This window comes from Ursus maritimus, unplaced genomic scaffold (genome assembly GCF_017311325.1).
Source record: "Ursus maritimus isolate PB19 unplaced genomic scaffold, ASM1731132v1 scaffold_12, whole genome shotgun sequence".
Lineage (NCBI taxonomy): Eukaryota > Metazoa > Chordata > Mammalia > Carnivora > Ursidae > Ursus > Ursus maritimus.
The window spans coordinates 72,161,595-72,187,962 of NW_024423564.1; the positions used below are offsets into that span (position 1 = coordinate 72,161,595).

General features: G+C 53.1%; 1 protein-coding gene across 1 annotated transcript in view; it reads left to right on the forward strand.

The window, feature by feature from the left end:
- The first annotated feature begins 3,448 nt into the window (after window positions 1-3,448).
- The window catches only part of RIMS3 (regulating synaptic membrane exocytosis 3), a 33,421-nt gene continuing 10,501 nt past the window's right edge, over window positions 3,449-26,368 (forward strand). Inside the window, exons 1-3 of the mRNA XM_040627464.1 lie at window positions 3,449-3,530; window positions 18,968-19,144; window positions 23,946-24,193. Coding sequence (XP_040483398.1) covers window positions 23,977-24,193 — 217 coding nt within the window. The 5' untranslated portion in view covers window positions 3,449-3,530; window positions 18,968-19,144; window positions 23,946-23,976. The remainder of the gene's footprint in view (window positions 3,531-18,967; window positions 19,145-23,945; window positions 24,194-26,368) is intronic.

The following is a 26,368-nucleotide window of genomic DNA, read 5'->3' on the forward strand; positions in this document are numbered from 1 at the left end:
AAATTCTGTTTTGCTCGTTGTTGTCTCCTCAGTATTTAACAGGTAACAAAACACTTGCTCCATATTTGTTGAATGAATCAATGAAAAGGAATTTCAGTAGGAGAGTAGGTGTGGGCAGATTCGTTTTAGAAGGATTTCTCTTGGGTGAAAGTTTGGAGATGTCCAAATCAAGTCACTGCCCCCAGCTGGATTCAAGAGTGAGAGGAAGGCAGTGTGGATGAGGGGAGTGGCCATGGGAATGGATAGCAGTAAATGAACCTGGGGAATGTTTAAGAGGTAGATTGGGCAGGCCTTGACAATTAACTGGTTGGAGGCGAGGACAAGGGAGGAGTCAAAGGTGACTCTTAGGTTTCTGGCTTAAGCAACCGGTAGCTTGAACTCAGGTGGGGACCTTTTGGGAAGAAAGAGGCAGGTTGGGCTGGCAGAGCAGGTGCCCCTTAGACCAAGTCAACTGAACCAGGGAAAAGTTCTCAAAATCTTTGTGCCCAAACTCCTCTGTGCCCAAACTCTAGCTTGGCCCTGGTATACTTGTCCAGCATTATCTCTAACCAACCCTAGACTCAGGGCATGTAGACCACTTCTCCTCCCCCAAGCTCCGTTCTTCCTCACCCAGACTTGTAAATGTTGCCCTACTCCTTCACCCCTCCCTTCAACTCCGCAAGACTCATTTCAAAGACATCTTCTCCCACACCCTTCCTCTCTCCCCATACCTCTTCTTGTGGCTAACATGTCCTTGGCTGTTTCCAGGATTCGCTGTGCCAGAAATGTTTCTCTTCTGTCTCCCCTAATGACTGTTTTTCTCAATTTTGAATCCCCAGCACCTGGGACAAAGCCCGGATCAAGGTTAACTTCAAAAAACTTTGTTTTACTGAATTCTTCCCAGACTTTGGCTTTCTTACATCAAGAGCGGGGCCAGGAGTCGGACGCTGAATCCTAATGCGGCCACGCACAATTTGGCCAGGTCACTTCTCTCTAACCCTACTTCCTCATCTGTCAAATGGAGCCGATCATAACGTAGACCTACCCAGAAGAGCGGCTTTGGGCATTAAATGAAATGCCGTATGTTTAAGTGTTCAGTACAATGCCTGGAACATTGTTAGCGCCCTCAAAAATTTAGCTGTTATTTATTTTAAGAAAAACATTCCCATGGGGCGCCTGGCTGCCTCAGTCGGTTGGAGCGGGAGACTCTTGATCTCGGGGTTGTCGTTTCCAGCCCCACGCTAGATGTAGAGATTACTTAAACATAAAATCTTAGGGGCGCCTGGGTGGCTCAGTCGTTGAGCGTCTGCCTTCGGCTCAGGGCATGATCCCGGCATTCTGGGATCGAGCCCCACATCAGGCTCCTCCGCTATGACCCTGCATCTTCCTCTCCCACTCCCCCTGCTTGTGTTCCCTCTCTCGCTGGCTGTCTCTATCTCTGTCAAATAAATAAATAAAATCTTAAAAAAAAAAAATTGCCGCCTTCAGATCCAGAAGCGGCACGAATTGGAACGGAGGATTTCAGTTCCCAGGATGGCCATAGGAGGGGAGTGGTGAGCAGCCTCAGGGCAGACTGGCTCTGCCGTGCCGAGGCACCTGCTGAGGACCCAGATGGCTGGGCTGGGATTCCCGGGGCTTCCCGGCCCCTGAACAGGTGGGCGCTGGCCGGGGCGCTGTGGGAGGAGTCTCCACGGTGTGCTCTGCCCTCTCACAACCACGGCCGTCCCTCCTGCTCGCCCCTTTCACGCCTTGGGGGAGGGACGGGCGGCTAGAGTAGGGGACTGCTGGGATCCATCCTCTCCAGTTTGTCGTATGTCTTTCAAACTCGAGTATGATAATTTCTTCTCTATAGAAGTTTTTATAGTCCAATTTATCGATGTTTTTCCTTTGGCTTCTAGGTTTCATCATGCCTAGGAAAGTCTTTGCCATCTCCAGGATTATTAAAACATTCACTTATGCTTTCTGCTGGCACATAAAATATATAAATGTGCTCGTCACCTGGAGTTTATTTTGGTGTAAGGACACAGTTTTCTCTCATTTCTTCAAATGACTTGCCAGTTATTTCACCCATTTACCTGAAGTGCCATCTTTATCATACACCGAATTCCTTTGTGTGGTTGGAACCATTTCTCTTTTCCAATCTGTTCCACTGATTCGTGTAGTCCTGCTTCAATACCATGTTGCTTTAAATACATTGACTTTATGTTTTCATGTCAGGTAAGGCAGAATCTCTTTCCGTTCCTTTTTCTCTAGATTTTTTTTTTATTCCTGCGTGTTTATTCTTCTTATATCCACTTAAGAATCAACCCTCCACCCAATCCTTTTTTCCTGGAGTCCCTGAAATTATATGCAAAGTGTATATTTGCACATTTGTCCAGAGAGAAGGCCCAAGTTTTCACCAAATGTGCAAAGGGACCATGATTCCAAAGGGAGCCCCCGAATTCCATGTCTCTGTGATAGGGTGCATGGGAAGAGCACAAGGGACTCTTGATTCCTTCCCCCTTTCCCACACCCTTACAGGTTCTGCTCTCCCCATCCCTCACCTCCATTGTTGCAGCTATTTCCCTGCCCTCCATCTTGTCCCTCTAATCTAATCCCCCTTGCTGCTCCAGAATAATCATTCTATGACACAGGCCTAGTTCTAGGCCTGATGTAGATTAGGTGATAACAAAAGTTTAATTAATAGTTGAATAAAATTGAGTCCCGGCTCCACGTCTGGCCAGCTGTGAGACCCAGCTTCAGGCTCTCCACATTTTAGGGTCTCATAAAGTCTTTTTCTTCACAGCAGGAACTTGGGCAAGTCTTTTCTCCTCTCTCGGCGTCAATTTTTCCACCCCTAAGTTGAATTTGAGTTTGTAAGTCATTTCCCCTATTTCCCACCATCTGACTTTCCTGGATCTGGTCCAGGATGGAGTAGGGGTACCATGGTGTCAGAGATGTCCTGCGAGGTGCCCCAAAGAAGAGGAAGGATGAAAAAGTACAGATAGAAATGGTGGTGGAGGGGGAAGCAGTCATGAGCAGGAGTGTCCTAGAGACGTGGAGAAGCTTGAGGCGTCTTCTAGACCCCAACCCTTCGAGGTCTTGTTAGCCTGGGTCGCCTGCAACCAGGCAAACCCAGACTCTCCCCATTCCCCTAGGTCCGCCCACCACCAAAGGCCCTGCCCCCAGTGGCCCCGCCCCCAATGGCCCCACCCGCCTGGCAGAGGCCCCGCCCCCATCAGGCCCCGCCTCCCTCTTCGCCTCCCGCCGGCCGGGGCTTGGGGTTTGCACCCGGCGGCGGCTGAGAACCGTGGCGGCTGCGGAGCCAGCAGCGCAGGCGGGCGGAGCGGAGCTGCCCGGCCCGGTGGCGGGCGATGCCCCCGTGAGCCTCTTTCGCCGCCCCTCCCCGCCCCGCGCCCCTACCCCCTCGGAGTCCGCCGCCCGCCTGGGACCGGGCCGCGCCCGCCGCCGGGTCCGCGGGGCGGGGTCCCGGGGCAGCACCTGCCCCGCCTTGTGGAGCAGCCTCGCCCAGCGGAGACCCCTCCCTGTCTGGACCCTGGCCCCACCTCCGGGTAAGTCAGTAGGCCTTGCTCGCCTGGGAGTGGACGTGGGGAGGGGGCTGCCGAGGTCTGCGGGACCACCGGGGGGGAGGGGGTTCTGGCCGTGAGGCGCCATGTAGGGATGTGAGTGTGCAGGGTCGGGAGGGGGGGCGGCGGCTCAGAGGATGAGCAGAGTGTATGTGATGGCTCGGGGGTGGGGGCTAAGGTATGAGAGGGGAACGTGGGGTGTTTGAGGAAGCCTGGAAAATGGGGTAGGGGACCCCAGAGTCTTGAGTTCTTTCCTGATTCTCAGAGCACCTGGGGCCCTGGTCTTCAACAGCATTGCCTCGCATGGCATTTTTGGAAAGTGCTTAAAATCTCTCCTGGAAAGGGAGCTGGAAGGCAGCCTGCTTTCTCCCTCCTGCCTGTGCCCTGGTTGAGAAGCAGGCACTCTTTCCTCCCAGTGAAACACCATCGTGGTGCCCACAGGACACCCCCCACCCAGCCCACGAAAGGAAAGGGGTGGTTCTCACTCCAGCCCTAGGGTAGGAAGAGGGGGCTTTTGGGAAGCTGGGGAAGGCAATTGGTCAGTCCACGGTGGGGAGTCGAAGGTTGAGGGAGGCTTGGCAGGACTCTTGGTAGGCAACCTGGACACCCTTTCATTCATGGGGTGGGTAGCTTCACTGGCTGGCCTCCAGGCTGCCTGGACCCATGCTCACATCCCCTTCTCTGGACAACCCAGCCCAGAGGAGTAGGTTCCTTCCCAGTATCCTGGGCCTGGAAACCCAGGGAGGGCCCATAGCTCCTGTGGTCTTGAATGGAGTGGGCAATGCCATATCAGATGCCAGAGAAGAAGGGGTGCTGGGCTGGCACTGCCATTTTGGGGCTGGGGAGCCTGGGTGAATGTCAGTGTCCACCCGTAGCCCCAGTGGTGTTGTCTGGGTGTGGAGAGGAAGGCTGATGCCCCTTTGGTCCTGTCTTCTGCCTGTGATGCCTTTTTAAGTCTATGGTCCTTGGGTTTGGGGCCTGAAGTGGCAGGGAGAGGGCCTTTCTGGGCTAGGCCTGGTCACCAAGGGTTAACTAGCCGGCAAACCCCGCCCCCCCCCCTTGCTGCCAGCCACCAATTAGTCTGTAATCAGGCAGCTGCCAACTGTCCCTGGGGGCATGTGGGTAGCCTAATGGGACATTCTCTGGTTGGGGGTGTGTGGGGGTATGGAATTGGGGAAGGGGTCCATGAAATCTGTGCTTAAACCAAGCACTATGCCCTTCTGAACCTGTTTAGGGCCCACAAACCCCCTTCCTGCCCTCAGTGTCTGGGCTGCCTGCCTTAGGGACCTCCAGCCCTGGGGTTTGACACCTACTCAACCCTCTGCAGGGAATGAAGCCCAGAGTCAGGCAAACTTGACTTCAAACCCGGGCTCTGCCACTTTCTGGCTGTGTGCTATTGAGGGAATCACTTCCCCTCTAGGAGCCTCCTTCGGTGAAATAGACCCACCTTCCCGTTCTGCTGGGAGAAGTGATTGAAATGGTGGATCTTAGCTGCTTCGCACAGTGCCTGGCACTAATGAACTCACTAGCAACCCTTGTGCCAAGGGCTTGACGGGACAGGCAGGCAGAAGCCAGGTGCTGAGGTCGCAGCCAGGGACCAGGTTCCCTTCCCCCGGGGCATGTGGTTGTGGGCCAGGCGCTGTCTCTGTCTTAACTCTCATGTCGCCCTCCCCCCTTGCTCACAGACATTTCTGGTCTCGGACATTAATTGGATTTTCCTCTGCAGAGCCTGGGGCCAAGCTGCTACTTTCTGGGCTCCCCCTATCCCTAACCAGGTGCTAAGCTCTGTGGGGTCTCTCAGGGGTCTGGGCGATGTCTGCAGCTGCAACAGCAGCTGGCCCTTTAAGGAGGGAAGAAAACAATTATCTGGCCTGGGCATTGCATCAGCTGGAGCCTGGAGGGTCCCTGGGGAAAGGGGGGCCGGCTGGTGGTTGATTTCATTAGTGCCATGTGAGAACTCTCACCCGAGTCTGCCCGCTCCCCAGCTGCAGCCTCCTCCACCAGGCAGCGGCAGCCCCAGCCCCACTGCTTCCCCCTACCCCACCCAAGAGCTCTACCTTGGAGGACTCTGTGCACCCCCAGCTCATGTCTTGGACCCTGGGCAGAGAGGGGTGGGGAAGTGTCTCTCGCACGGGCTTTTTGCTGACTTGGGGCGCAGGGTATACCTCCTGTACCAGCATTTTACTGACAATGGGGGTGTCTCCCCCATTAGTGTTTGGCTGATGGAGGGGGAGTGTATTTCTCCTACACTGGCATTTTGTTGACCCAGGGGAGGGGTGATTTCTACGCTGGCCTCTCACTGTCCGAGGAGCTGCCTTCTGCACTGGGGTTTTGCTGACCTGACAGTGGAACTGAGCTGCTTTGGGTGTGTGTGAATTGAAGGCACGGGTGAGAAACTATTGCTCCTTCGTTGGAAGTGAGCTGGCTGGGAACAGTCACAGGGGCAGAGAGGACACCGGGTATTTGAGCATCAGACAGACCTGGGTTCAAATCCTGCATTCTCCATTTCCAGGCTCTGTTACCACTTCAGGCAACTGGTCTCAGACTCCTCTGGAAAATTGGAATAATTGACACTCATACTGCCCCACCCCCATCAGGAAGGTGCTTGGGGATTAGATGCAGTGACTGGATGTACAGCCCCCAACCCAGGGCTGGCAGGTGCAGGGTGCATACTATAGGACGATTCTCTTCCTTTTGCAAGCTTGGGCTTCTCCCGCTTTGAGTTCTAGATACCTGAACAAGATGAAGAAGATGAGGGGGGAGTGGAGAGAAGGGGAGAAGGTGTGCAGGACCCTCCTGCCTCTTTGCAGGGGGCTGCCTTCAGACACCCGACGGACAAGCTCTGTGAGCCACACAGCCCTGCCTCCCTAGAGCCTGCATTCCAGCTAGGGTGGCCCACGGCAGCTAATGACACTTGTGTCAGTGTGTTGAAAGGAACGATTCAGGGAGCGTAGGGTGACAAGGAGTTGAGGAGGCAAAGAAGCAGGGATAAGGAGAGGGAGCAGGCCTGGGTGATGGTGGGAGGGGCCTGGTGTGGTGGGGGAGGGCAGCAGTGGGGGAGAGAGGGTAGAGAGTGTGCAGGTGGCAGACCAGACCTTCCTGGTCAGTAGGATGCTAAAGGCTCAGGAGCTCTCCTGAGGCCAACAGCAGTCCCTAAAGGGCTTTAAGCCGAGAAGGCAGGGTTTCATTTCCAGAGAGCATGGGCTAGGGTCTGTGGCCCTCAGGCAGAGCCTTCTTGGGAGTGACCTTTTGCCCTTTCACACCCCCTTCCCTGGGTAGCAGCCCGGGTGCCCAGGGAGCGGGTTGTTTATGTGGCTTGCCCCAGGAGGGAGGGGGCCGGTCCCAGTCCCTCCAGCTCTCTCTCTCTCGGCCTTGTTGACAAAGTTCGCCCCTTGGGGCCACGTTCTCCCCACCTCCCCAGGGAGCCAGAGGGCAGGAGGCAGGGCTTTGGCACCAGGCTGACCTATGTTCACATCCCAGCTCCATAGTTCATGAGGCGGTGACTTCTGGCAAGACACACCGCATCTCTAAACCTCAGCGTCGTCAACTGTAACACAGAGTCGATGTTATTTCTGTGGGAGGGAGAAAATGAAATTCCAGATGGAAATTACAAAACCCTATCTTGATGTCCGTTGGCATTTTTACTCTGTTGCATGGGGCCGACACCTACTCCAGGCCAGGCCCGGGGCTGGGTGGGGGTGGAGACAGGGCTGGTTTCATGAGTGCATGGCTGCACGGAGCCCTAGGTTAGCAGGACCTCACACTCGGTTTAGTGTTCTGCGATCACCATCTTGAAATTCTTCATCTTGACCAAGGGTCCCACATTTTCATTTAGCACTGGGCCCTGCATATTATGTAGCCCCACAAATTGGGTAGGGGTAAGAAGAGGCAGGGAGAGACACAGACCTGGAAAAAGTTCCCACATGGAGGAGATACAAGGTGGAGGGCATGACTAACTGTCCCAAGGTGGGTAGGATGTTAATAATAGTAATATTTATTTAGTGCTTACTGTGTGCTAGGTTCTCTGCTAAGTACTTTACACACTCACCCTCAAACAGCCCTGCGAGGTAGGTACCATTATTATTTCCGTGATACAGATGAGGGAAGTGAGGTTCAATTTCTTGGCCCAAGACATAGCTATCAAGTAGCAGAACTGGGATTCGAACCCAGGTTGTTGGACAGCAGAGTGCATGCCGGGACTGGGGGAAGTCTTCCCTAGGAGGAGGGGCCCCCTGAGCTGTGTCCTTGGAGGAGGAAGAGGTGCTGTGGGGGAGGGAGGGCTGTCTCAGCTGGAAAAGTGTCTGTGCTGAGGCCTGAGGCTTGGCCAGGGGAGGTGGAGCCAAAGCCTGATGCCTCCTGGGGCTGAGGGAATTAACCTTTGGATTTCACGGTTCTGATTTGCTGAGCTCAGGGCTTCTGGTCACTCTGCCCCCAGGCCCTGCTGCCACCAGGATTCCACCTCCCCAGCTGCCTCCCTTCATCCCTCTCTCCGTACTGCCCACGCCTCCTCCACTGCCAGGTAACCTCATTACCCTCTGGACCTGAGTGGTCTCTTCTGGGCTCGGGCCTTGCAAGTCTAACTGCTTCCTGGGCCACATTTAGATGTCTCACAATCCACATAGGGTCCAAACCCAGGTCCCCAGGTCCCCAGCTCCGCCTGCTGGCACCTGCTCTGCCTCCAGCATCACCAGCTCATCTCTGCTGCCACCATCCACCCACTTGCTCAAGCTGGAAAGCTGGAAGTTCTCCTGGACACCTCCCTCTCCCTCACCCCCACATCCCACAGCCGTCCTCAGCAAGTCGTGTTAGCTCTCTGGTATCTCTCTCCCTGCCCGCCGCCCCATTCCAGACTACCATCAGCTCCCACCTGGACCACAGTGACAGCCTCCTAGAGTTGGTTTCTTCTGTGTCTGTTCTTACCCCACTTCGTTTCATTTTTCACACCGCAGCCAGAGTGCCCTTCGAAAGATACACGTTTGATTGTATCATCTCCCTGTGTAAGACCCTTCCAAGACTTCTTGGAACCAAAGCCAGACTCTGACGCAGGCTCCAAGGCCCTGTGTGATCTGGTCCTTGCCTACCTTTTTCTATCATCTGGTACCATTCTCCCTCTCCCTGAGCAGCAGGACTTTCGCACATGGTCCTCCATCCTGGAATGCACTCCTCCTCCTGCTGCCTTGTTAACTCCTACTTAGCTTTCAGAGAGATACCAGCTCAAACATTGTTTCCCCGGTGAAGCCTAAAAACCAGAAATTAAACACTGCCCCCCCCCCAAGAGGAGGACCTCGTACTTCGTCATGCCACTCATCACACTTGAATTGCTTCTTCCTTGTTTCTCTTTCTGGCTAGCCTGTGAACTCCGTGGGGTCAGGAATCCTGTTTTGCCTAGCCCCAGCACACAGTAGGTACACAGTGAGCTGTTCAGTGGATGAAAGGAACAGATGAATCATCGCTGCAGCCTCCTAACTGGCCTCCCTGCCTTCAGGCCTGCCTTCTCCCGTCCTTTCTTCGCATGGCCCCAAAGCCATCTTTCTAAAGCACAGAACTGACCCTGTCACCCCCCTGCTACTTAAAATACTTCAATAGCTTCCTATTGCTGACAAGAAAGGCCTCAACTTCTTAGCATGGAATTCAAAGCCCTTTGTGATCAGCACCGGACTGCCTCCCAGCTTCATCTTCCCTGCTCTTCCCCCCTCCCCCCTCCCAACACTTTGAACTTCTGGCAGTTCCTCTAACACGTCAGGCTGTTTTGTGCCTCTGTTCCTCTGCACTTGCTGTTCTCGCTGCCTGTAAGGCCTCCCGCACCCCTCCTTTGTCTCCCTGGAGAATGTCCTTCACTCTTCAAAACCGGCTCAGCCACCACCTTTGCTGCGAAGCCTCCGAGGACCCTCCCAGCCCTTCCTGGACGGTGTTAACTCACCCTCCTTCGGCCACATCTGTACAGAGCCTACATCCCTACTTCCTTGTCTCCCGTTAAGCTGAGCTCATCCAGTGCAGACACACTGATTCCTCTCCCCCGGCCCAGGATTGTTCATCTTTGTGCCTCTAGCTCCCCAGCTTCTCCCCTTTCTTAATTAGGTCTTTGCTTGTATATAGAAACCCACTCAAGCCAGCTTCAGTAATAAAGAAGGGTTTATTACCAGGACACAAGGGATTCCTGAGAACAGAGGGGCAGAAAAATCGTTAGCTTCTGGGAGGCGGGACCTGTAGGCCAGGAGAAATGGAAGCAGCCGTTCTCTGCACCTTGCTGGCCGCCTTTATACCTTTCTTTCTCCACAGACTGGGTTTTCTCTGCTTTACCAGACCCTGGGCAACCTGTAATTGCTGTAGTGTGTCCTTCCTTCCAGCCTCATTCAGAGAACCCGGGTTTGGCCGATCCAAGTCTGAACTTGTATGAGAGGATCTGATTGGCTCTGAGTGGGTCAGGTGCCCACCCAGGTCCAATCAACTGCAGCCTGCTGGGAAGGCTCTCAAAGTCACACAGGCAGTCATCGCTCTTGACCCCCTTGGAGAAAGGGGGTGGTAGGGAGGGTCTTTGTTGTCTGAGCAAGTACATTAAAAGACATCTGCTGGAATCCTTAGAGTGCCAGGGTGTGCCTGGCCCCCAACCTTCCATCTGGATAGGACCTGGAGAAAACAGCCCAGGCATTCTGACTTAAAGGGAAGTCTTTCCCTGGGGCAGCTATGCCGCCGGCAGGCTCTGAAGAGTCTGTCAGTTGTCATTCAAAGGCCAGAGCAGAAAGATAGGAAGATGAGACCCTAAATTTTGTCACTTCTCTTTGGAGTGGGCAGAGAAGGAAGAGGAGGGCATGAGCAGACAGAATAGTTCTCTCTACCAAAATCATATTCATTCTCTAAGACAGAACTCATTTCCTCTCTGTAGTGAAGAACCATGCCATGCCTACCCACCCCCAGCAGCCATTTTTTTTACCTGAATTAATTATTCCTTTTACTTCCCTAGTAATAAATATTTTTCAGTCTTCACTTTGTGCCAGACTCTATGCGCATGCATTATTTCATTGAATCCTCACACCCTATAAGATAGGTACTATTATTATCCCATTTTACAGATAAGGAATCTGAGGTCTGGAGAGGTGCCATTATTCAGCTAGGGACACACAGCAGTTTGACCCAAGAGTGAAAGTTCTACTTACTCACTTGCCTGTTTGCCTTTGGGATTGTGAGGGTCTCATAGGCAGATGCAAGGTTACCATTTTCCCGCTACTCCTTCCTGCCCGGGAAGGGGTCAGCCTAGATCAAGGGCTCCCAAAGATGGGACAGATGGAGGCAGGTAGAGTAGAAAAGAGGGGTGGGAGGTGAGGATCTACCCTGTTTAGCTATGTGACTCTGAACAAATCTTAATCTTTCAGAGCCTCTGTTTTCTCATTCAGAAATGGGAGTAATAATTCCTACTGTGCAGCTCATACTAGTTGGTGGCTGTAGGGACAATTTGTAAATAGGAAAGAACTGAACTGGGACGCCTGGGTGGCTCAGTCGTTTAGCCTCTGCCTTCAGCTCAGGGAATGATCCCAGGGTCCAGGGATCGAGCCCTGCATCAGGCTCCCTTCTCCCCTGGGAGCCTGCTTCTTCCTCTCCCGCTCCCCCTGCTTGTGTTCCCTCTCTCGCTGGCTGTCTCTCTCTCTGTCAAATAAATAAATAAAATCTTAAAAAAAAAAAAAAAAAAAAAGGAAAGACCTGAGCAATTTCTAAGGATTATAATTACCGGAATGGACCATGGCACCAAGGCTCCAGCTAGTCACTGTGCCCACGCCCCTACAGGAAGCGGGCAAGCCTAGAGCTTCCCACTGTGGGGAGTAGCACCTTCAGCAAGACCTGAGGTGGCCTTCAGTGGCTTGTGGACTTGTCATTACATAGCATTGGCTCACGTAGTGAGAAAGTCGGTTCCCTTTCAACTCTGTCAAGTCCAAGGTTGTCCCAGGGAGAAAGTGTCAGTGTGTCTTTAACAACGTTCCCACACTGCTGCCCTTCCCTTTTTAACAAAGAGGCCTTGACAGGCAACTCGATGTAGCTAACGTTTAATAATATAGTTTGCTTTTACTATATTTATTTTACCATCATTTTCTATTTTTTAAAAGCAACAATAGCCTTTGCATTTATAGTAGTAACAGAAAGTTTCTATTTACAGTAAATGCATGTAAGTTAAAAGTGTCAATTTCAAGACCACAAATAAGGAACAGTACAAGAGTATGGAGATTTGGCAGAAATTGTTGAGGGGGCACACAGTGTTGTGTGGATAATGCAAAATTGGGAAGTGGTATGGGGACGTCAGAGACATGGCCTATTGGCCTAGATAATCTTGAAGGTCCTTTCCAACTGCCTGGAAAATTTGGGGGTCTCCTTCTGTTCTGCCAGCCTGCTTCCCTCTCTTCACCTCATGCCCTGTCTTGGGGTTCTTTCAGAAAATCCTTCCATGATTATTCTGCAGACAGGAGAATTTGTGCCATCCTTCCCTCCCCTGCTGGGGGGGGGGAGGCTCTTGGAGTTGGGGTGTCTGGATGGGCATAGCATGTGCCCTCATCTCTGAGGCGTTACTTGGGCACTCCTGGGGGAGCAGAAGTTGCAGACTCCATAGTCCTCCTGGTCCCCGTGCACAACACAAACCTCAGGGCCTCCCAGAGAGTGGAGTCCCAGGGAGCACAGAGGCTGTGGGAGATGCAGGTGAGGGCAAGGCCATCCCTGGAGCCTCATGCCCCAGAGCTTGGGGCCTGGGGACAGGGAGGCCGGGAAGGCTTTGGGGTCTCAAAGGTCCCCTTTCCCCTGCTTACCCCCTTCCCACCTCTTTGTGCTGCTGCCTGTCTGCCCTGGGGGATTGGGCAGCAACCCCCGGAGGCCTCAGAGTACACCAAGAACTTATCCGCAGGATTCAACACCAGGGCCAGGCAGGAGGGACAGAAGTACTGCCTGTCTCTTCCCCAGTCCCGTGTCCACAGCAGGAGGGCAGGCCTGGGCTCCAGGAGGGTGGAGGGCCTGGGTAGTGTGGTGAATGTCTTAGGGTCTCTGTGAAGGCATACTCTGTGTGTGTGTGTGTGTGTGTGTGTGTGAGAGAGTGTGACAGAGTCGCTCCGGGGCCGTATGTCTGAGGGACTCCGCGGAGGCACACTGTGTGTGTCTGTAGGAAATGTGTCTGAGCTTCTCTGGGAGGGAGTTTTTGTGCAGCATGTGAGTTTGTGTACGTGTGGCAGAGTGCCTGTGTGATGTGCGGGGGGTCTGTGGCGGTGTGTGTCTGCGAGGCGTATTGTGTGTGTGCTGTGTGTCTAGGTGGCCTGCTGCTGGGTGTGGTGTGTGCCTGTTGTTCTGTGCAGTTGCCGTCTTTGTACAGCGCGCGTCTGGCTGTGTGGTGCGTCTGAGTGGCGGCGGGAAGCTGTGTGGCGTGTGCGCGGGTCTTTGTGCCCCGGGAAGGGTCCGGGGGCGGAGCGGTGTGCCCGGAATGAGGAGCGCGCCTGAGGGCGGTGTCTGTCTGAGCCGGGGCCGCCGGGTGTGCTGGGTTCCCGGGGAGGGTCCCCAGGGCGGGCGGCGCCTTCCGGTTAGGCGCGGGGCTGGTCACCCGAGCCCCTTCCCCCATGAAATATTGATCGAGCCTCGCGGCGGCCCTGGCGAAACCCGGGCCAGAGGATGGGGAGCGAGCTGGGCCGGTCGCTGTCCATGGTGCTGCGGGGAGGGGGGAGCCAGATCTCCCCATCCACCAACATCCTCCGCTGGGGCCCCTGCCCCAGAGTATGAGCTTACCTGTTCCTACCGCTTGTGACTCAATTCTGCCACCCCATCTAGAAAGGGGAAATAGGGAACAAACGGGCATTTTGGGGGGATCCAGTATCCCCCAGGGCTAGGGTAACGATAGGGTTGGGGACAGTCTTACTGCACACCTGTGGTGTGATTGTTGGTAGTATCTCTGCTCACTCTCAAAAGAGTCCTAGTTGGATGATAAATTATGCGCTTCCCGGCCATAGGGTTTTGCTCCAAAGACCTCTTCTCCCCATTTCTCTGCTCTGTCCTGGGGGTTTGGTATGTTCTGGGGTGTGCACGTCATGTATGTGTGTTTGCAGGATAAGGGATTGTCCTTCCTGTGCTAGGCTGATCTGGAATAAGTGTTTGGGAGCCCCAGGCCCCTTGGGATCCTGCTGAAGCCCAGACCTACTCCAGGGAATCCAGTCCTCTTCTCCACCAATTCAAATCCTGCTTTCCATTCAAACAGTGCTCTTTTTCAAGCCTGGGCTTCCCTTGCCCTCCTACAGCCTTGGCTGGGCAGGCCTTTCCTTGGTTTTGATGTCACAGTATGGTAGGGCCTCCAGGTTGGCCATGTGTATACTTATGGTAGCTTCTCTGACCTCTCTGCTGATTCTCCCTTCTTCAGTAGATTCTATTTTCTTCCTACCCCTAGCTGTGGGTATTACTTCTCACCCTTTGCTCACTGTGTACTCCCCTCTGGGCATTCTCTTTCCTTTCTGTACCCCATTTTTCCCTTCAGGGTACACATAAAAATCTTGCCCACTCACATTGCTCTCCTGGGCTCCACTGAATCTGCTTACCTGCCCAACGCCTCTATGTGGGAATTGGAGTATTATGTCAGACTCATCGCATCTAAGATGGGACTCATCTTCCCCTTAAGCCAGTGTTTTCCTCTGGGACCTCAAGCTTTGCTGATGGTGCTTCTCAGTCTCCACCCTTCCTGTAAATCACTTTGGATTCTGTTTTTTCTTCTCCCCAACTGTGTTCCATCAGTAACTCTAGGCAACCTGAAGACTTCTCATGACTCCTGGCCGGCCACCCCTTTCCTTTTCCTGTCTGCATTATCTGAAGCAGTACAGCCTTCTTATCTGCCTTTTGACTCTTCTTCCTTCTGTCAGACTTTCTTCTGAGTCTGCACTCGGTGTCAGATTGATCTCTGTAAAACATTACATCTAAGTCATGTCAGATTTCACTCCCTATGGGATTAAAGCCAAGCTTCTTAGCCCTGCATTCAGAGCCCTTCATTGGCTGTTCCCAGCCTACCTTTCTGCCTTCCCTGCCACAATTGTACTTACCTCCTGTTCTAGCTCTATTCACCATCCTGCGAACATGGCACTTTCTCTCTAGAACTTCCCAGGTAGTTCCCACCTCTTTCCTGCCAGCTCTACCTCTCCAAATCCCACCTGTCTTTTTGAAGTACTCTGCAATGTTCTTCCCAATGTGTCTTTTCTGATCTCCCTATCCCGAAGCATTCAATCTTGCAGAACAACCAGAATATTTTATCTTTAACTTTCAGTGCCTTGGGTGGTCCATAGACTAGCAACATGGATTATCACCTGAGACCTTGTTAGAAATGCAGTATCTCAGGTTCCGCCTGGGACCCATTGCACTGAGGTCTGTATTTCAACAAGATCCCCAAGTGATTGGTGTGACTATTCAAGTTTGAGGGTGCATTCATGAAGGGTAGGATTTTGCTTCTGTTTGGGAATGGCCTTCAGCCAGGACTGGTGGTGTTCTCAAGTGCCAAGTCTGGCAGCCCCCACCAGGTGACAGGTGCCACATCTGGCCAGATCCCATGAGCTACGGGAAAGGATGAATGGTTGAGATGGTTGAGAAGCATGCGTACTTTGTCTGGACCCCTCCCACCTGGAATCTATTCCCCCCAAGGCCCCAGAGCTCAAGCTCTGTAAATCTGACTCCAGAAAGCACTCTAGCAACACAAGGAGGAATCAATTAATCCATGAAAAACTAGTTATCAAGCAGATAGCAGAACTCCTTCCTCTTCACAAAACACACATTGGTGGAAATGACTGTTATTTTAACGTATGTTTTGAAAAGAAAAATATGTATTTTAGTTTTTCTTTGGGATAACATCAATATAGTTTCTAAAGTGGAAACTTAGAAAAACACAATATGTTGCATGAAGAAAATAAAGATGACTCACAAGTCTACTATCCAACTATAAATACTGTTAATTTAATATTTGTTTGAGATCATCATTCATTCATTCAACACATTTTTACAGAGCCCTACTATGGGGCAGACCTATGCCAGGCCCTGGAGGTTCAGGGTGAAGACATGGTGTCTGTGTTTAGGCAGCTCACAGCGAGGGGCTGGGGTGTGGGAGACCAAATTGGGAATAGCAGTATATGAGTTTCCTAGGGCAGCTATAACAAAGTACCACAGACCTGGTTGCCGAAAACAACAGAAACTTATCCTTTCACGTTCTGGAGGCTAAAAGTTGGAGACCAAAGTGTGAGCAGGCTCGGTTCCTTCTGACGGAGATGCTGTTCCATGGCTCTCTCCTAGCTTCTGGTGACAGCTGGCAATCCTTGGCATTCTTTAATCTGTTGCCGCTCACTCCAAACTCTGCCTCCATCGTCCCATGGCATTCTCCCTGTGTGTCTGTGTCTTCACATAGCTGTATTCTTATAAGGACACCAGTCATGTTAGATTAGGGGCCACCTTACTCCAGCATGGCCTCAACGAATCACGTCTGCAATGACCCTCTTCCAAACAAGGTCATATTCTGAGGTACTGGGGTTACTACCTCAACATATCTTTTGGGGGGGGGCACAATTCACATAATAGGCAGGGACAGTACAGAGTCTGGGAGAGCATGACAGGGGACTCACTTTGTCTGGGAAGACTCTTCTAGAAAATTACATTGCACCTGGGGCCGAGCAATGAGTAGGGATGGGCCAGGCAAACGGGGCACAGCAGATAAAGACAGGGCCTCAGGACATGAGGGTGGGGAGGCTGGAGAAGAGCACTCCAGGCAGACAAGAGAGACACAGGGTGCTTTTGAGGAATGGGGTGAAGGCGAATCCAGTTGGAATACAGAAGAGGGGCAAGAGCATGGGATGAGCTGGGTCACTGGGCTTATGGGACTTGGTGTGAGGGGTTTTTACTTTATCCTGAAGGAAGTGGGGAACTATGGGAAGCTGTCATACAGGAGTGATTCATTCTGCTTTGTGAGCTATCTCCTCACGAAACTGAGCTGTCTGAAGCTGTGTGGTTCCTCTCTATCCCCCGTTCTGAGGGAAGACACATGGCCATGTCCTCAGGAGCCCCCTGGCTGAGAGAAGACACATGGCAGCCCGGGCTGAGGAATGAAGGCCTGGCCATGCCTCCAGCAGCCCCCAGGCCAAGTCGGGAGAACAAGCCCTGCCCTCCGCAACCTTGATCTGAGCAGGACACAGGGTTCAACCAGCTCTGGGTCTCTCTTGCCCTTCGGTGTCCTGAGTCCTTGGAGCTGGGGACACAGATTTGAGCCTGGCCACCCCACCTTGTGCCCTGCCATGAGGCCTGTGTCCGAGAATGGGTCCAGAGCAAGCACATGACCCATGGAGGTCCCTGAGGCCAGAGGTGTGGATGCTGAGGGAGGCCAGGGGCTAGGTTTAGCAGGGACCATCTTCTTACTACCTTGCTTCCCCTCCAAGAATGTCAGGCTATTGCCTTTCTATTCAGGAACCAGCCTGGTGCTCAATCCATCCCTTACCACACCCTCAGAGGGCCACCTCTTTACTGTGTGTGAAGGGGAGGGCCCCCCTGCCCCAGGCTGCTTGTCCTCCCTTGCCTGGGCTGGGTGGGCCAGGCTGGGTGGAGGAGAAGTGGGTCAGCTCCGTAGCCATGGTGACAGCCACTGCTCCCTGCCAGCCTTCTCATCTCCTCACCACAAACCTCACCGAGGAGCTCTTTTGTCCGACCCTCAGGGATGGGGGCCGGGAGGGTGGTACTGGGGGCTGGAGGGGGTATGAGTGTGTGTGTACTCAAGCTCACACAAGCACCTGCTCAGAGCTGGTGTGTGTGCCCCAGCCAACAGAACCCAAGATCCAGGTAAGACACTTCCCGCTTCCCTGCCCACTGAAGGGCTGGGCTCTTCCCGCCTCTCCGGGCTGGGCAAGGGCCAAGGAGGGGTGTGTGTGTGTGGGTGTGCGTGGGTGGGTACACATATGTGAGTCTGCAAACGCCTGTGGCTGTCCGTGTGGCGGCTTCCGTGTGCCTTTGTCTTGGGGGTGCTGTGTACGTGTGTGATTATGTCTTTACGTGTATGTCATCTGTCTGGGTCTGTAGGGTGTGTGATCACACATTTGAGATTGAGTGCCTTATGTCTCTCCCTGTGTGTGTAGCGTTGTGTGTGTGTCTAGCTGGGGGTCACATAATCAGGAGGGGAGCTGGCATGGTGCTCTCCATGCAAGCTGGGTGTGCGCCCTCAGCCCAGCCTACCTCTCCCACCAGGTGCCAGCCCTGTCACCTGCCCATCTTTTCCTGAGAGGGGAAAGGAGAGGCCAGAAAAAAGAGCACCCCTTTCCCCTTCTCTGAATGCAGACATGGGCCTCTGACACGGGTACGGATTGGGATGGGAGGTGTGGTGGGCAGCCCCGGTGCTGGGTTAAGTTGATTCAGGGGTCTCAAATGCCAGACCCAGCATCCAGTGAGGGGCCAGGAGTTGAGATGCTGGCAGAGAAGAGGACAGTCTCATGTGCCAGCTCCCACCTCAACTGAGGCACAGGGACCCGGATCCCACGCTATCCTGGGCTCTGGGTGGAAGCAGCCCGGGCCGGACGGAGAGGTGATCCTGGCGGTCTCTGAGCCTTCCATGGTTGCGTCTGATGTGCAATCCAGACCAATAAACACGGACACCCATACAGTCCTTCACTGTTGGCAAAGGCACCATTATGAGTAGTAACAGTGTAGTTGCCCAGCTGAGCATTTAGCCGGTCACCAACCTTTGTTTTGCAACATCTCTATTAACCCTGAGTCAGGCATTATTATCACTCAAGAGATGAGGCAGGGCTCAATTCCAGGACCCTGAGATCACGACTTGACCCGACCCGAAGGCAGACGCTTAACTGACTGAACCACCCAGGCGCCCCTCAAGCCTGTGTTTTTAATCACAGTGTTTTCCTGCTCCTCGTTATACCCACCTGACACCCAGTCCACCTGGAGAGTGGGGCTGGGTCCAGGTGGCAAGTGGACTCATCACATAGAAGAGGAGACGGAAGTTCAGAGAAGCTGAATGACTTGCTCAGGGTCCCATGGCTGGGGGTGGACCCAGGAGTGCCCCCCACCCCCACCCTGCTGGGCACATCACTGAGTCTGGGGAGGGAGGCGGACCCTATCAGTCAGGGGGAGGACGGAAGAAGGAAGAATGGGGTCTAGAGCTCCTTAGCAGTTGCACCTCTGTGTGTCCCTCATGTGTTAAAAGTTTTAACGTTGTGGGTGGAGTTCAGTAACAGCCGTTTGACATTAAAGTGCCAAAAGGCAGATTAGGAGACCCAGGAGTTGGGATGGTTTTACAAAGTAGGAGACAGAATCAGAGAGTTTGAATGATCTGCTCAACATCACACAGCTATCTGTGAAGTCTGTCTTTTTACACCACAAGCAACAGGAAGCTTTTAAGGACAGATGTTTTCGATGCCCTTCCTCTAAATGCCCCTCTTTCCTTCCAGACTCTTATCACATCATCTCCTCCTGGGAGCTACCCTGATTGCCTTCACCTGCTTTCCTGAAAACGGGTGTCTGGGCGGAAGTTAACTGAAGCCTCGTGTAAATGCCCTAGGGGTGTGCTGTTGGGAGGGGCACAGCCCCCTGTGATGTGGAACACCACGCTCAGACTCATAAGTTTGGTGAGTTTGGGTTTTCTTCAAAGTGGGGAGGAAGCACCTGCCAGGTGATGTGGGACCTGAGAGTTAGGAGACTTGAGTCAGAGCTCTGGTTTTGTCACCAACGTTCTATGTGACCCTGGGTGTGTCTCTTTCCCATCCTGGGTCTTGAGGTCCCACTCTGCAAGATGAAAGACTCAGGCTGGAATAGGGATGGCAACGCTATTTTAAATCATGAGTCAGTTCTCCACCAACTGGTTGAGAGGAATTCTGAGGTTAAATCTGGCCTTGATGGGAGACAGATGGATCAGGGATATCTGTTGTGGGTCGATCTACCAGTCCATCACCCTGTGACAGATTCCTTGCTCTCTCCTGTTGAAAGGGTGGGTAGCTGGGTTTATCCTGGGCTTTCAGATGGCCTCACTGATGCTCAAAAAAGGCTGATCTGGTTAGACACATGGTCAAAGGGACCAAGGGGCTGGGTAGCCTGGCAGAGCCCTGAGACCCCTGTGGTCAGGATTCAAGAGATGGTTTGGAGAGCCCTTAGGGTACTGAGACTCCAGGGCGAAAGCCAAATAGCCACGGCTGGAAAGAAAACACTAGCCTCCTTCCTTGAGGGGCTTGGAAGGTCTGTGCTGGCATGGAGCTTTGGCAGGAGTGGGAACGGTAGTCCTTGTCGCTGGATGGAAATCCGAGCCGTAGTAGCAGGTGCTGCTGTGGTAGTTGTGGAGTCAGCAGAGAGAACTCCAGGGCGAGGGCCCGTGACCTGGTAGGGAAGGGTTCCCTTTCTTGGGGAGCCATGAACTGGGCTGGGAAAGGGACAGTCAGCTCAGAGGCAGGGAATTGTTGAAGTGACTTTTGTAGGAAGGATGTAGTTCATTTAGCAATCTTTCACAACTACCAGTATGGGGGAGTGCTGTGTTCTGTGCCTTGCCGGCCCCTCACCATTCTACCCCCATCTCTGCCTGCTGCCTCTTTCCCTGTAGTGTCATGGCTCAGGGCCATAACTGGGCCCGGTGGTGTCACTGTGAGGAGGACTTCCTCCTCATAGAGGCCAGGTGACCAGCTCTGTCTCCTTGTCTCACTGCTCTTGAGCTAGACCAGCTGTCCGAGAAGCACCGGGAGCCCCAGTTCTGGGCCTGCCAATGCAGCCTGTGTTCACAGGATCTGCTCTCTAGCTAAAACAGCTTCTGGAGATCACCTAGTCCAGCCGCCGCGTTTTACGCACAGATGAGGAAACCAAGGCCCAGAGAAAGCGACACAAGGACTCTGTATACGTTCTAATCCCACTTTCTGATGCTTCCTTCTCCCAGGCCGCCCAACCCAGCGCTCCTGTACCCTTGGCTCCTCCTGTCCCCTTGAGGGTGGCCTGTCTGGCGGGGCCCTCTGAAGCATTCATCAGCCCTCCAGGCCCCCTGGGTGATCCCTGGGTGGTTAAAGATGAGGAAGTAGTTCCAGATGGTGCTGAGTCCTGGATGTCAAACCATCTGCTTGTCAATGTCATTCATTATTCATGAGGAGACATGAGCCCCTGGGTTGGTGGGGTCAGGAATTTTGTCCCATACCTTCCTCCCTTCTCAGCCCCTGGGAGGGGATACTTGAGCTTCCTGGAGACTGTGCTGGGGAAGCACTTGCTTCTCCCGCTATGGTCTGGATGGGTTTCTCCTGCCCCACATGTGCTCATGCCAGCTGTGAAACCTGGCCCAGAGAGCTTTTTCTCATCAGAGATCTTTTTTTTTTTTTTGAAGGGTTTTCAAAAAGCCAGAGACCCAGGGCGAAGGCTGAATGGGAGGGATGGGCCCACACCTTTGGGTGAGCTCTGGGTTGGAGGAACAGGAGCTGCCGAGTGTGTCTGCATCTTTTTTTTTTTTTTTTAAGATTTTATTTATTTTGAGGGACGCCTGGGTGGCTCAGCCGCTTAAGCATCTGCCTTCCACTCAGGTCATGATCCCAGGGTCCTGGGATCAAGTCCCGCATTGGGCCTGCTTCTCCCTCTGCCTCTGCCTGCCACTCCCCCTGCTTGTGCTCTCTTGCTTGCTCTCTTTCTCTCTCTGACAAATAAATAAATAAAAGATTTTTAAAAGATTTTATTTATTTGATATTTTATTTATTTTGAGAGAGAAAGGGGGGGGTAGAAGCAGAGAAAAAGAGAGAATCTCAAGCAGACTCCCTGCCGAGCTAGGAGCCGGGGAACAGGGGGCTCAGTCCCACAACGCTGAGATCATAACCTGAGGCAAAACCCAGAGTAGGACACTTAACTGACTGAGCCACCCAGGTGCCCCTATGTCTGCCTCTTTGTGGGAAAAGGAGACCTGGGTTCGAGTCAAGATGTTGCCATTTCTTAGCTGAGTAGGATGGGCAAAGCCCTGACGTTTTGGAGACTCAAGTTTCTCATCGGTGACGTGGAGATTACCACACACCTAACAGAAATTAACGAGTAAATTAGATTTACATTGTAAGCCCTCTCCCACTAGCCACCAAAAGACCATGCAGGTACCCAAAACAGCACAGAGACTGGCACTAGAATTGGAAACTAAAGAGAAGAGATCATCATAGGCCCAAGTCCAGGGGAACTTTCCATTGGCTGCAAGGTTAATGGGGGATGGATGGAGAAATATAATCCGGAACTCTGCACATGTCACAGGGTGAGCAAAAACAGCCCAGACAACCACAAAGGAGGGAGAACACAGCTTTGACTCATCCCCACTGTCTGCCCCAATTTGCCTGGTTGGCAGGAGCCGCTCTGACCAGGAGGCCAAGCAGCTACCATTAGCAGCTATCTGGGGACTAAATCCTCTAGAGTGGCCCCTTCCCTTCTCCCTCTTTCTCCTCCACCCACCCACATACTTCAACTCTGCCCTTTTGAAAAGTCAGATTCCCTCAGGGTGACAGGCCTGAGGGCAGAGGGGCAAGCAGAGTGATCAGACACCTGGGATGGGGAGCTGCCCTGGGAAGAGCTCTGTACCTGGGGACAGAGCTAGGAAGGGCTGTAGGCCCTTGAGCCTGCCGGAGCACCGCTTTTCCTATACTCTGAGCACAGGACACCCGCTGCTGCATTGGACTTTCAGCCAAGTTGTAGAGGCCGACAGCTGGAGATCCCATCTCTGTGCAAAACCGAGCCATAGACGCCTGCTTCCTGGCCCCCCTCACTCCCCTAGAGTGGCTCCCAGTGCCCTCTGTCTTCCCTCACACTCATCAGATTTAATTTTGAATTACACAGTCAGTGACTTACCGTCTGTCTCTCCTCCTGGGCTGGAGGCTCTAGGAGGGCAGGACCACGTCAGCCTGGCTCACTGCCGTATCCTTGGCACTCAGCCTAGGCCTTGGAATTTGGGGTGCTTAACTATTTGTTGAATGCAGCTTTGGAAAGGAATTTGGCGATATTTTCCAAGAATCAAAGAAATGTTTCTGTGCTCAGTATCAGGTGGGATACTTTTGGGTGTAATGGAGATCACTGATTCCAACTTGCATAAGCACATTATCTCCCATAACTGGATCGGCCAGAGAAAGACAGGCTCCAGGGTGGCCTGAGGTCCTTCCTATTGCTCTGCGGCAGAGACACTGGCTTCCTCCTGGGACCGGGCCCTCTCTAGGGGGAAGGGTCTTGGAAGAAGGGGGGAGGGAGAACCCCACCTCTCCGATAAGCATGAAATCCAAATCTTCCCCTTAAGTCAGATCAGGCCAACGGAGTCATAGGCCTGCCCTCAGAGCAGTGCTAGTTACCAAGGGGAGTACCACTCCAGGATGGGCTTGAACTAATGGGATGGGTGGTGCCTGACCAAAGCAACGCTCTGTCAGGAAGCAGGAAGGGAGAGCGGATGTGGGGAGGCTCCCAGCAGTCTCTGCACCCAGGCCAGTCACTCTGTTTGTGGGAATCAATCCTAAGGAAATAAGCAGATCAAAGCGGTATAGAAAGATGTTTATTGCAGAGATGTTTAAAAGGCAGGAGAGAGGGAAAGAAGCCGGACCTGATCTGAGAGGTCACTGTATTGAAATCGCTAAGTCAATTATGTTACCTCTATACAATGGAATATTAGCGTGGTATTAAAACAGGTATATCACGTATTAAAACATGCTAATGACATTGGGAAATGCTTGTGATCTGGTGTCAAATGAAAAAATACCAGGATGTAAAATTGTATTTGCAGTATGAGCTCAATTATCTTTTAAAATGCATAGGAAAGACCCTGGGAGGGAATCAGGTTAAAACAGCTCCAGCGGCTGCCACTCTGCAGTGTGCTTAACGGAGACTTGTACCCGCTCCTTTATACGTCTCTGTGCTGTGCCCATTAGCAGGAGGTCCCCTTCCGTCGTCCCCCCAGGCTGGGGCCGCTTTTGCTCTTCTCGTTCTTATTATTGGCTATGAAAGTAATCACAGCTACTGATACTTACTCCGTGCCTGACACTGCTCTGGGCGCCTCCACGTGCTCTAATTTAATCCTTACGACAGTCCGATGAGGTAAGTGTTTCTCTTTCTCATTTTGCTGAGGTGTTCACTGAAACCCCAAGGTGCTTGGTCACAAGATCCCACAGCCAGTGCGGAGAGGCCTTTGGAGTTCAAGAGTGGGCTGAAAGACTCCACAGCCTCTGCCTTTACTGCCAAACCAGGTCACTTGCCGGGACAGCCAAGTGCTAATGAGAACAGTACCATTCATTGAGCCAGACCCTGTGTACACTCTTGACTTTTATTTATTCAGTGAATCCTCAAAGCCTCAGAGAGGCCAAGTGACCGACCCAAGGTCACACAGCTAGGGAGTGGCAGGCTGCAGGAGAGTGGCTCCAGGGCCTGACGTGGGACCCCTTTGTCTCCTGCCTTCCCCCCCAGGGTTGCCTGAGGCCTTGCCGCCCCTCAGACCATGTTTAACGGGGAGCCGGGTCCGGCCTCGGCTGCGGCCTCCAGGAATGTGGTTCGGAGCTCCAGCATCAGTGGTGAAATCTGCGGCTCCCAGCAGCCTGGCGGGGGGACCGGGACCACCACAGCCAAGAAGCGGCGCAGCAGCCTTGGGGCCAAGATGGTGGCCATCGTGGGCCTGACGCAGTGGAGCAAGAGCACGCTCCAGCTGCCCCAGTCTGGTGAGAGGGCGTGGGACACCGGGAGGGGCTGGGTTGGGGCACCTTGCAATGACAGGACACCCAGGGAATGTCCTCACAGCCACCAATATTCCTGTAGCATGTACCGTATACCACGTGCTGTTCCGGGTCCGGTCCCCGTCCTGCCTCATGGAATCCCCACAAAGTCCGTGAGGCAGATACTGAAGCACAGAGACGGGGGAGTAAGATGCCGCAAACTACATAGCTAGTGGGTTGCCGGAACCTGAATTCAAAGCCCAGCAGCCGGGCTCTGGGTTCATGCTCCCAGGCTTTACCCTCTGCTGCCTCGGTGCACAGACTTACGGTATACATCGTCACGGGTTCTTCATTAACCAGCCGTCGCTTTCCCGGTGCTGTGCTAAGTGACACAGCGTCACAGACACACATCCACAGGGTTCAGTCTCACCTGTGTTCTCTGAGTTTCCCAAGTGCAAACAGCCACGCGAATGTAGTGACAGTGACGCATATACGTTACAAGTCACAAGAGAGACGCACACACCTTGCGTTGTCCTATCAATAGTGTGCTCCGTTGCTCAGGTAAGCCGCCCCTACTGCCACGAAAGCACATTACAGCCATTCACGCTGTTCGTGGTCACAACAAAGGCAGCCATGCAAATCACACAAGCACAGCCCTCTGAGAGCTAACGCACAGACCCAGACGACAGAAGCATAGTTACGCACATGCACACACAACGGCCCCTGGTCACAGAAGCACGGTGCGCCCCTCTCTGCACATACCTCGTGAACCCAGGTTCACACACATCTTAAAAGCTACATCTGGAAAAACGTATTTTCTCAGACACCTAGTTTTGGAATGCCAGTTATGCTCAGACTGGTGGGTGACCCACTTTGTCACACACAGTCACACTGGACCCCACATCACAGAGGAGCCAGCCCTACCCCACCCCGCCAAGACCTCCTCACTTTGTGGCATCAGCCCAGACACCAGCTGGTTTTGTTTTAAAATCTCTTCCTGCTTATTTTGTTCAGAGTAACAACTTCCCCAGGAAACCTTCAAATAGGGCAGCTGGATGGGGGCGGTGAGGGGGCGGGGGCGCCGGAGGATCCAGAGAGAATGCTCATCAAGACTCCCAGTTGGGGCTGAGGGTGGGAGACTTTTCCAGGCCTTAAAATAGATTTTTACAAAGCCCTTCACAGGAGCACGTGGGATGGTCTTTTCCAGCAATCAAGCTGCGATGCGGTTTCTGGCTCAGGGTAACGCTGGATGGGGAGGGGGCTGGAGGTTATCCGTGCCTCAGAATGGGCATGGCCTCCGTAAGTATGCAATTTAGGCCTGGCACTAGGGAGTCAAAGAGATATGGATCCAGGAGTTGGGCTGGTGCAGGACCAAGGGGTGGGATTAAGTTTAGGGGATTAAGATTGTGTTGAAGAGGTATTGGACCCCAGGAGTGTGGCTTCAGGAGACCCAGCCCTATTGATCTCCAGCTGAATCCAGCCGATTCAGCTTCAGACCCAAAGGCTTCTTCATGCCCAGGAGATTTGGACAGACAGTCTTCCAAGACCAGGGCCGAGGTCTGAGTCGCAGGGAGACATCCCGGCGGTCGGCCTGGGACTGTCCACCTACCCAGACGCCACAGTCAGCAGGCAGGGATTGGAGTAGACCCCAAGAAGACCTCAAGCCTCAAGGGCAGATGAATGACAATAGGGCTTCAGGGTCACTTGTGTCCGTAGTATGCAAGGTAACTGTGGAAGGCCTGGGGCCTGAGCCAGGGGAACAGCCCGGATGCCCTTTTAACTGAAAGTCTCTGTGAATCATCCAGTCTCTGAATGTGAGAGCAGGGAGGGCCCCTTGGGGTCATCTAGTCCGATATACTCATTTTATCGATGAGGCATCTGAGCCTGGAGAGGAGAAGGCACTTTCCTGGAGAACAACTTCAAGTTGGCCTCTCGAGCCACACACTGTCATTTGTTACTTGGGTGACTCAGGCAAGTTACTTCACTTCTTTGAGCCTGCTTCCTTGATTGTGGAATATGGACAGTGATACTTGCCTTGCGGAGTTGTCCAGGGAATTACATGAGACAGGGTATGCAAAGGCACCCAGCCTCGTGCTTGGCACATAGTACATACTTGGTAAATTGTCAGTGTTATTGTTGGCCATGGTCACACAGTAGGACCAAATAAGAAGTGAGTTCCCT